Raw genomic sequence first — 10,811 nt, 5'->3', positions numbered from 1 at the left:
CTCAGGACTGAGGCCCAGGCACACAGCGGGTAGACAGCTGCAGCAGCATCCGACACAGCTGGGTGGGCCCACAGGGCTAGCACTGGCTGAAGCATAAGCTCACCTAGGCTACGCCCACCTCACCTGGGCTGTCTCCCCACCCGTCTGTGCCCTGCCTCCCTCACTTGTACGCCCCCTCACTTGCACCTTCCCCCTTTCGTCTGGGTTCCATCCCCACCTGCCCTGGGCCCTACCCTCACTTTATCTGGGCCTCTGCCTCCCCTGTGTCCCACCCCACCTCACCTGCGACCAGAAGCCCATTTGTCAGCTCTCCATGTGGACGTTCTAAGAGTCTGACCATGGCTGGGCAGTGACAGGCATCACCCCGGGTGCTGCGTGGCTGTTACAGGAATGGGGGTGTCCCCAGGGACTGGAAACCCTTCAGTCATCGGTCCTTGAATCCCTCCTCTCTCTCCTGAGGTCTGTGGGCTCTGGTGCAAGCAGCAACCCCTCCCCGTGACCTTCCAAACTTCTCTGTGAATGCCCACACCCCATGCTCCTGTTCCTACGTGGGCACATGTCCCTGTCCCCTCACTACCATGACCAGGGACGCAGAACAGGTCTCCAGGTGTTGCACTTGGTCTGAGGCCCAGCTGTCTGACGCCCTTTCATCCTGGGGTCCCCACAGGCCTGGGTCACTGTGCTCTTCTGTCACCCTCGTCCCTCACCCAACCACCAGTGGGCCCACCGAGGGGGCTTACACCCCAGGCTGTGCCCACCGACTGTCTGCCAGGATTTATTTATGCAGATAAGAACTGCTGGCCATCCATCAGGGGAGACAGGCACAACTCGCAGGCCCCCACGTGACATTGGGGGTGGGAGAGGGGCTCCCGTGGAGTTTCTCAGTGAGGTTATCCAGGAACCATGAGTGTATCTGGCCAGCCCAGGCTCACCACCTGCCCTGTCCCGTGCGTGGCTCTGCACGGGCTGGTGGTCTGTGAGGCAACATCGGGGCTGGGGCGGGGGGCACCTGGCAGCCAGGAGTGGGCAGAGAAGGAGGTGGAGTCTGGGGGCCAGTCATGGCTCAGCTCACACAGTGTAGACAGGAGGACAGGGACCGGGAGGGCCAGTGCGACTGCAGACGTCCACCAGCTGTTCCTGGGCACCGTCCACCACACTCCTTCTGCCTCTCAGAGCCCCCACACGGCCACACCAATGGGGTTTACGTGACAGTCACCTGTGTGCCACTCCAAGCCATACTGCTGGGTCTGAGGGCAGAGGCTGGGCTCTTCCCTGAGATTTGCTGGGTGACCCTGGATAGGTGGCCTTTCCGCGCCTCAGTGTCCTCCTCTCTGAAGCAGAGGAACCTTCCAGAGCCAAGTGTCCTGTGGCCTACTGGCCCCTCAGCAGTCGGGCACCCTTCACTTTTAAATGTGGCCTCTGTGGCCACCTCCCAAGTAAGCAGAGGCCCCTCTGATGGCTGCAGAGCCAAGGATATGGCCAAGACTTAGTTCATGTGTCTCCGGGATCTGGGACTCTGGGGCCCTGGGCTGGCCTGGGTTGGGTCCCTGCAGGTGGCCACATGCAGGATCTCCAGCTCGGCGGATGGGGCACTCAGGTACAAGGACTTCGGGGCCTGCTGCAGTCGCCACACATGCCAGCATCCAGCCTCTCTGCCAGGTCCGGCACACTCCCCGTACAGCCAGAAAGGGGGATGGCACATGGTGGCCCACTGTCCTGCAGCAAAGTAGACGAAAGTCAGCACCCCAGCCTTTGGAGTCCTAGAATTGCCAAATACCATCGCAGCAGAGGGGTGATTCTGGGCAGCCAGGAAATGGGGGCCCCGGGGCCACGTGAGCCACCCCGAGAGGTTGTTCCTAGGCAGTGTGACCCGGGCCTCTCTGGGCACATGGGCCTAAGGCTCGGGGCTGCAGGGGCAAGCAGACCCCTAGCACAGCCTGGTGTACAGGGGACACACGTGACTGGCTCCTTGCTGGTGAAGCTCCAGTTCCAAGGGGTCTGACGTGGCGATGGCAGCCCATACCTCACTCTAGGACAAGCCACTGTCTAACACCCACAGAGGGCTGCAAAGCAGGCTGGGCAGGGGATCTGCAGAGACTGGCTTTTGGGGACACAGAGGTCAAGTTGGGTGCAGTCTCTCTGTGGGCATCACTCTCATGGGGGGTGTGCCTTGCTTCCGGGGAATGAGGGGGTGGGGACAGATGAACTGGACAAAGGCCAGCTGATCCTCCCCAGGGCACTGCAAGGCCACTTGGATTGGGCTGGACTCCCTAGGGAATGCAGTCACCAGTGGGGTCAGGATAGATATAAGATAAAACAGGAACAAACGGAATAGCTGCAGCCAGACTGCGGCTCACGGGGAAGGGCTGTGAGGGATTCAGGTATTTAGTTACATTCACATAGACTACATGCACGTGCACACTCCCACGTGTGCGCACACACATGCACCACGCACACTCACACACACACACATACTGTGCACACACACACACGCACCACACATACACACATACCCCTCCTCTCTCTGACGTGCATAGAGCAGCCGTGGACACACTGCCTGAGCGATCAGGAAGCCCTCAGACACACCTGGAGATCTGGTCCCTGCTCAGACCTGGGCCTTCCAGACACTCAGTGCTGAAAGTGCAGGGCCATGAGAGGGGCTTAACTGCCGAGATGGTTCTGTACTCGGTTCTAATACACTTACAAATTTGATCTCTAAGACAGACACTCAGGCAGGGCTCCAGCCGCAGCCCTGGCCCACTCAGACCAAGCCCTACAACAGTTGGTGGAGGGAAGCCAATATTACAAACAGCTTCCTGGGAGACCCCAGCATACATCTGGCTTCAGAACCATGAGCTGAGTTACACAGAGAGAATGGAGAAATGAGCTTTTTTGGAAAGCCACATTTTCTCTTTTCCAACTTTCTTGCCATCCCATAAAACAGGGACTGTGCCCTTGAAGGAGTGGCCATCCTCAGAGGGGCAGGAGGCAAGGAGGGGCTGGTGCCCTCCCTGCTCCCCACCCCCAACGGCTCTAGCAAGGCACGGGTGCATCGCCCCTCCAGGTCCAATCAGGGTGACCATGAGTGCAGATGACACTTGTTGTCATCTGCTGTGGGCTGAATCGTGTGACCCCAAACCCATGTGTTGAAGTCCTAACCCTCTGTGTGACTGTGTTTGAAAATGGGGCCCCTAAGGAGGTAATTAAGTCAAAATAAAGTCATAGGATAGACCCTAATCCAATATGACTCATGTTCTTATAAGGAGATTGGAACACAGACACGCACAGAGGGACGACCCTGTGAGGACACAGGGAGGAGATGGCCGTCTGCAAGCCAAGGAGAGAGGCCTCCGGAGAAACCAGCCCTGCCCACACCTTGATCTTGGACTTCTAGCCTCCAAGATTATGAGATAAATCTCTGCATTTGTCACACAACCTGAGCTGACTAACACATCATCTAATTCCTGGGTCCAAGTGGCTCCCAAACCCTCGGTGCTGACCAGACCCTGAGAAGCCCAACACACACATGTGTGATATTAAGCATTCCACTGCCAGCTGCTCCCAGCGGCCTGTGGACCCCATGGAAGCTAATCAGTCCTGCTCCCAGGGAAGTTGACAGCTCTAGGAGCACAGTCTGCAGAGGCTGCCGGGGTGGGGAGCTCGTGTCTGGGAGGCTCACAGGACACCCACCTCCTCAGTGCTCTGCTTGGGCTCAGCGGGAACCTCGGAGCTGGGGCTTCCAGGGACCAATGGCTGTGCCAGGAAACATTCTCGGCAGACTCGGCTCTGCCTGCCATTCTCGGCCTTGAATTCGGAGCACTTGCCACAGATCACCTGCCAGACAGAGGGCAACTGTGACCCTACCTTCCCGGGACAGAAGACTGTCCTGGAAGAGGCTGGAAGGGCCACAGGAACACAGTGGGCAGAGGGGAAGGGTTTCCCTGTAGGCCGTGGGGTCCAGGATCCCTGCTGGAGGGCGGAGGCCCTGAAGCAAGGAGGGCCCAGGATCCAGGCATCTGCGTGCCCGGAAAGAAGATGGATGAGGCACCAAGAGCACAGACCGCTGGGGCCAGCCCCCCGCCCCCACTCACTGCTCCACACAGCTTGCAGTGGTGCTTCCTCTTGGTGATGGAGTTGAAGGTCTCACCACAGCCCCTGCAGCCCTGTTTCTCCTTGTCACGCCTGGTCTTAGAGGACCCTCTTCTGGGCTCGAGCTACGGAAGGCAAATGGTAGCAGTCAGTTTCTCAGCCCGCTGGAGCGGCGGTTGTGTGATACACGGGTGATGCACACACAAGGCAAACAGCTGGATGTGGACAAGGGAATGAAGTGGAAGCCCCGTCGGCCATGGCCTGCCCAGCCCCGCTCCCCAGGGGCTACCCTGCTGTCACATGGAGTGAGCTGCTAAGTGGAGCCAGAACTCTAGGCCCGGGATGACTGTCCCTACACAGAGGCCAGTGATTTAGCCTGATGTGTCTGAAAAGATAGTGATTGGAGCCCACGCTGTGGGAGATGGCGGCTGATCTGCTTAGAGGCCCAGAGCCAGGGCCTGGGGTGTCTGCACCCAGCGTCAGGCCATGCAGCCCTCGCTCCTACACTGTCGTTCACTGGGCCCTGGGGCTTGGCACCTACTCCACACTGGGCACTCAGGGCCATGCACTCAGTCCACCCTCACACACGTGAGAGTGCTCTCCTGGGGCCGAGGAGTGGATGTCCAGCCTCCAGAATGAGAGAGAACAAATGTCTGTCACCTAAGTCACCTGGTCGGTGGTATTTTGTTACAGCAGTCCGAGCTGACTAATACTGACTTGTTGGTGCAAATTCTGTCCTGAACCTCCCAGCCATGTAGCCTGCACTAAGCCCCACCCTCCTCGTGGGCCCCACCACTGTGAAGCCTGCACCAGTCTGGACGAGGAGCCCAGGGTCAGCCTCCGAGGGGGATGTTTGCTCTGCCCAAGGCCCTGGCTCCTCCTCCATCTCATGACCTCCTGTCCTGTGGACACTGGGTGTAAGACAGCCCTGGGGCCCCTCTCAGTTTATCCCACAGAGCTCAGGACCACGGGGCCCTGCCATGGGGAGAATGGGCGTCACAGTCCCCATAAGCGAAACTGACACTCTCCATGGCCGTGTGTTGTCACCAAGGCCACCTCTGGCTTTGGCTGCCCCTCACCTCACTCAGAGCTCTTTGCCTGGAGACTATCTCTCAGGAATGCTGAGGGCCAGACACAAGGAGAAAGGGGAGAAGAGGCTCGTGGGGACCAGGGAAGGGAAGGAGGGGACAGACAAGGCCATCCGGGGGTCTGCTGTGGCCAGGCAGCCCCCACCCTCCACCAAACTTCAGGGTGACCCCACTGTCCCTGTTTTCCAGGTGAGGACACTGACAGCCCCAGAGGTGGGAGTGGCCGGCAGCAGAATGGCTAGACCCGCTGTCCTGCCTGTGAGGCCAGACATGTGCCTCAGCCCCAGGGCAGAATCGAAGCTCTCGGGCCCCTGTGGGCAGCACTGCACAGCTGCTGAGAACACAGGGAGACCGTGGGGGCCCAGAGGTGGTCCCCAAGGAACGGGGGTCAGGGCCACCCTTTGTGGGATGGAGGAGAAGCTGTGGTGGAGCAGCGGTACATTTGAGTCCCAGCAGGCTCCCCCCACAACCCACCAAAAAGCCTCAGGGTCCTCACTGTGGGGGTCTGGGTCACACAGGTCAGCCTGGTCTGCTCTCATCCTCAGGTCTCCCTTGTCTGGCCTCACCCTTCAAGCACCCTAGTCTCACCCAACCTTCTATGTCTCACCCCTGCTGGGAGTCACTCACCCCTGCAATACCCCCTCCACTGTCGGTTGCCACTGCAGGTTCCTCAGAGCTGGTAGTCACCATCTGAAAGGGACAGAGACAGCTGGCATGACCAGAGGTTCCATGGCCACACACTAGTGTCCAGTGCAGGGCTGGGCACACCGCAGCCCTCCATCTGACCACAGGGTGGGGGAAAGACTTATCACACCTCGGCAGTGAGGCAGCCCTGCCTGTAGCTCCTTCCTCACATGTCCTAGTGGAGAGCTCTGGGCCTTCCCTCTATGGTTGGGCTTTGCCTCTGTGCTGACTGCAATGGCGTGTTAAAGGGGTGTGTTGTCTCCAGGTCGCCTCCTTTCAAGGCAGGGGACAGTAGTGCTTTTCTTGCCCAGGAGAGATGCAGTGTTCTTTCAAATAGTCCAGAAAGCAGAAAAAATCAAGTAGATTTGATGCAAATATTAAGTGAATAATAAGTGGCCTGCAGGCCAAAGACCCAGCTAGGCCCTAGGAAGGCCAGCCAGGCCTGGTGTCTGGGACTCGGAGCTGCTGGGCCAGGCTGGGCTAGGCATTCCTCGGCTTCAGGGACTCCCCTGACGGGAAGCACAGAGTGAGGGAGCCTCACTCCGAAGCTTAGACCGAGGAGGTGGCCAGGGCCCCAGGAGGCCGCTGACAGATGGCTGCAGCCCTGACTATCCCCCCCCAACAGGTCCCAGGCAGAGCCTCTGGGAAAAGACAGACGAGCTGCCCCACTGATAAGATCATAGCACCAAGGTTCATGTGAGACATGAGGAGAACTCGGGGTGTGGGGGGCAGCTTCCCTCCCAGATACCAGCCCCTGTGCAACAGGCCTGGGCTGCCTGCAGTAGGCACCCAGTCCTGCAGCCAGGAGATGCCTCCCATGGACCCCAGGGGCTCTGGTGCTCACAGGAGGGTCTGGAGGGAGGGAGGGGTCCTCGTCCTGGCCCAAGGTGCCGCTGAAGGCCTTGAAGGTCTGGCTGTTCTGTTTGTGCTTCTCGATGGTGGCCTCGATGACCTGAAACCAGACCACAAAGAACAAGAGCCCTCAGCACGCGGTGTGGGAAGGCAGGAATTGTGCCTCTGTCCCCGAGGACTGGGTCCTGTAGTCACCACACTTCCCCCTGACCAGCGACATCAGACATTGGCAAAAGCCCCACTCTGAGATCAGGAAACGTGGCTTGGGGTTATGCCCAGTGGCCAACCAGGTCCTCATACCCCAGCTCATGGGTCCCAGTGCCACACCGCAAGAGGCCAGGTTCCCTCTCACGGAGCTCCATGTCGAGGGCTGATGCTTTCTGGGAATGTTCTATGTGGATTCGAGGCCATGTTTTCATTTCCTGCATCACCACTTCCACTTGATCTCTGCTTGAATTTCCTTTTTCTCTTCTTACCCAGATATCTGTTCTATGAATTTGGGGAGCCACAGGACCTAACACTCAGTGTTTGGCCTGGCTGTGGCCATGCTGGGCTCTGCCGCAGTGCTCCTGACCTTCGGTCTGCACAGGCTTGTCTGCCCCCTGCGTCCCCACTGTGGCCGGTCCTAAGCAACTTGCTCTTGCTGCCCCAGCACGCTGCCTGCCTCCCCGCTGGGCCTGTCCCTGAAGCAAGGCTCTGTCCTATAAGTCACTCTGCTCATCCTATCAGCTGCGGAGAGAGGGCAACTGGGCTCCCTTTGGAGCGCCCGGGGTAGAGATCCCCCCGGGGTGAGGGCATCTCCCTGCCTGCCAACCTCCAGGCCCTTTGTGTTTATTTATTTACTGGGGGCAAACGAGTGAGTGGATTGAAAGGCTCGTGGTGTCTGAAGATGCTTATAAACACAGTCATTCTATCATTTTCAGGCAGTCAGATCGGTAGGTGATGCCTGGGGCTCAAGAATTTGGTCATTTGGTTACTTTAAAACTTTAGGAGCTTCTGGCCATACGGTGGCTCAGTTGGTTGGAGCGCGTCCTCTCAACCACAAGGTTGCTGGTTCAATCCCCCCAAGGGATGGTGGGCTGCGCCCCCTGCAACTAACAACGGCAACTGGACCTGGAGCTGAGCTGCGCCCTCCACAACTAAGATTGAAAGGATAATAACTTGACTTGGATGGAGCTGATGAGTCCTGGGAAAAACACACTACTGTTCCCCAATAAAAAGTCCTGGAAATACACATTGTTCCCCAATAAAAGTCCTGTTCCCCTTCCCTAATAAAATCTTTAAAAAAAACAAAAATTTAGAAGCTTCACCTGAATCCATTCTTTCTTCTCCTCTTCCGTCCTGTGAAAAACAGAAACAGTATTGAATGAATTCAGTCTCGGATACTTACTGTAAACCACCAGCCCCCTCCCAGCCCGCTGCACATGCCTGAACTTCTCACTACCTTGCAGTACAAATCAAGGCTTGGAAGACTGGCTTCGGGGGCTCCAGAACACTGCAGCCAGGTAGGGTCAGGTGTGTCCAGGTGGGGTCATGTGTGTTCACGTGGGGTCATGTGTGTCCGGGTGGGGTTAGGTGTGTCCAGGTGGAGTCATGTGTGTCCAGGTGGGGTCATGTGTGTCCAGGTGGGGTCATGTGTGTCCAGGTGGGGTCATATGTGTCTAGGTGGAGTCATGTGTGTCCAGGTGGAGTCATGTGTGTCCAGGTGGGGTCAGGTGTGTCCAGGTAGAGTCATGTGTGTCCAGGTGGAGTCATGTGTGTCTGGGTGGGGTCAGGTGTGTCCAGGTGGAGTCATGTGTGTTCAGGTAGGGTCAGGTGTGTCGGGTGGGGTCATGTGTGTCCAGGTGGGGTCAGGTGTGTCCAGGTGGGGTCAGGTGTGGACAAGTGGAGTTTGGTGTGGCCATATGGGGTCAAGTGTCGCTAGATGAGTTAGGTATGGTAACACTGGGTCAGGTGGGGTCGGTGTGGCCACATGGGGTCACATATGGTTAGGTGTGGGCAGGTGTGGTGTGCAGAGTCCTCTATAATGGATGTAAATTAATGCCTCTCTGGACCACAGTGGGTCATTACAAAGGTCATTAGTGGAAGTGAGAGGAGGGATATCCCACACACTGCCACCAGTCAGAGCACAAGCCTGGCACCTCATAAGGTGGCGTGACACCAGCAGATGTGCTACCCCTATGGCCAGCAATTCCACTTCAGAAATCCATCCGATGGATATAACAACACAGATGCACAAAGCCTGGGACGAGGCTGCTGTGTGCAGCACGCTTTGCGACAGCAGCAAGACCCTGGACGAAACTGCCCGTTAGTGAGAACCAGAGAGGGGTTATGATGGAGAATTACACTGCTTTAGGAAATGGTGCTCGGGTACAGGACGATTTCTGACAAATCTAGTGAAAAGGGCAAGATGCACAACAGGCTATATAGTACAAGGCCATCTGTGATTTTAGAAACAGGTATATATGTATGAGAACAGAAATTCTAGAAGGATATTGAAGAGATAGTTAAGAATGTCCACTGGAGCAAGGAATAGGTGGGCAGAGGTTTAATGTTCATTGACCTCCCCTTGTACTGTTACATTTTAAACCACAAATAAATACAGTGATAAATAAAAACATATTGCAAGTTTACCCAGTTTAGAATAAAAAGCCACCTGCTAAACTTTCAGGTCAAAGACATTCCATTCACACAGCAGCAGACACCGAGCCAGCGAGCCTACCGGGTTTGCAGCTCCAAGGACCTCTTCTTTCCCGTTATGATGAATGTGTGGGCTGCATGTGGCTTGGTGATATCCTGCACCTAAAGGCACACGACCAAGGGCAAAGCACAACAGCCAATCACTTAGCAGGCCCTGAGATTTGGCCTCACTCTCTCAGACAAGGAGGTCCTTCCTGGGGAGGGTGCAGTGGGGACCCAGCGGGTCTGCAGGGAGAGTGCCCAGATCAAGGTCACGGTTGAGGGATGTCTGTTGTGTGAGCAGGTCTGCGGGGGACGGTGGACTGTCCTGCCCAGGCACGCCTAGGACATCGCATCTGCCAAATCCTCCTGGCCCCTGGGATTCCTGGGAAGTCGGCCGCCAGCCCTTGGACAAGCTGTGCCTTTCCCCACTATGCCATCCACCAGCACGACTCCTGCCAGAGGGATGGGAATCTTAGGAGAGGACAGGACAGTCTCCACCGCTCTGCAGGGTTACCTGAGCCCTACGGGCAGGTATCTCAGATCAGCAGGCCCCTGTTATGGGGAGCTGTCCCTCATCTCCCCAGCACCCCACCCCCAAGGCCCTTGTCTGGATGTGGCCCTCACGCCAGCTGCTGTCAGAACCAGGACCTGGTGTTAGGGACTTGGCCTGCCCAGAATCTTCCATGGGGCCTCACAGCAGGACTTTCCCAACGTTTTAAGGTCAAGAAACTCTGCTTTAACACATCCAGTTAATTACATAGATTTTTTTTGTTTTGTTTTTGAGAAACACTAAAAAAATGGTTTCTTCTAGCTATGGGAGAAAGCGTTTTTTTTCTCTAGTTAGTTGTTACTTTTAATGGTATGTCTTAAACCTGGATTCAGTGGATTTCAAGGTAAGAAGGGATTTTTTTTTCTGTGTATCACTAAGGCAAACTTTCACTTTCTACAACTAATTAAAAACTTCGATTCAGTCAGTATTTTTTGGAGTGTCCATTAATTCAGAGCCTTCCCCCACAGGCGATTCCAGCTCCTGCAGCCAGGATATAAGATGATTTCTGACAAGCTAAGTGAAAAAGGCAAGATGCAGAATAGGCTATACAGTAATGGCCATCTATGATTTTAAAAACAGGTGCATATGTATGAGCACAGAAATTCTGGAAGGATATTGAAGAGATAGTTAAAAATGTCCACTGGAGCAAGGACTAGCTGGGCAGAGGTTTAATGTTCATTGACCTCCCCTTAGTACTGTTACATTTTAAACCACAAATAAATAAATACAATGAATAAATAAAAACACATTGCAAGGTTACCCAGTTTAGGAAAAGAAGGCATCTGCTAAAATTTCAGGTCAAAGACATTCAGTTCACACAGCAGCGGACACCGAGCCAGTGAGCCTACCCAGCCCAACCAGGAGAC

At 56.0% G+C, this 10,811-nt stretch overlaps 1 protein-coding gene across 1 annotated transcript in view; it reads right to left on the bottom strand.

The window, feature by feature from the left end:
- Window positions 1-762: 762 nt before the first annotated feature.
- Window positions 763-10,811, bottom strand: part of FGD3 (FYVE, RhoGEF and PH domain containing 3) — a 33,097-nt gene continuing 23,048 nt past the window's right edge. The window contains 8 exon segments of the mRNA XM_033123689.1: window positions 763-1,638; window positions 1,641-1,716; window positions 3,691-3,834; window positions 4,092-4,214; window positions 5,805-5,867; window positions 6,706-6,813; window positions 8,024-8,054; window positions 9,436-9,515. Of these exon segments, the coding sequence (XP_032979580.1) occupies window positions 1,487-1,638; window positions 1,641-1,716; window positions 3,691-3,834; window positions 4,092-4,214; window positions 5,805-5,867; window positions 6,706-6,813; window positions 8,024-8,054; window positions 9,436-9,515 (777 nt within the window). The 3' untranslated portion in view covers window positions 763-1,486.

Source organism: Rhinolophus ferrumequinum, chromosome 12, assembly GCF_004115265.2.
Source record: "Rhinolophus ferrumequinum isolate MPI-CBG mRhiFer1 chromosome 12, mRhiFer1_v1.p, whole genome shotgun sequence".
Taxonomy (NCBI): Eukaryota; Metazoa; Chordata; class Mammalia; order Chiroptera; family Rhinolophidae; genus Rhinolophus; species Rhinolophus ferrumequinum.
Note: the sequence above shows the minus strand (reverse complement) of the source record. Positions and strands in the feature narration are given on the sequence as shown.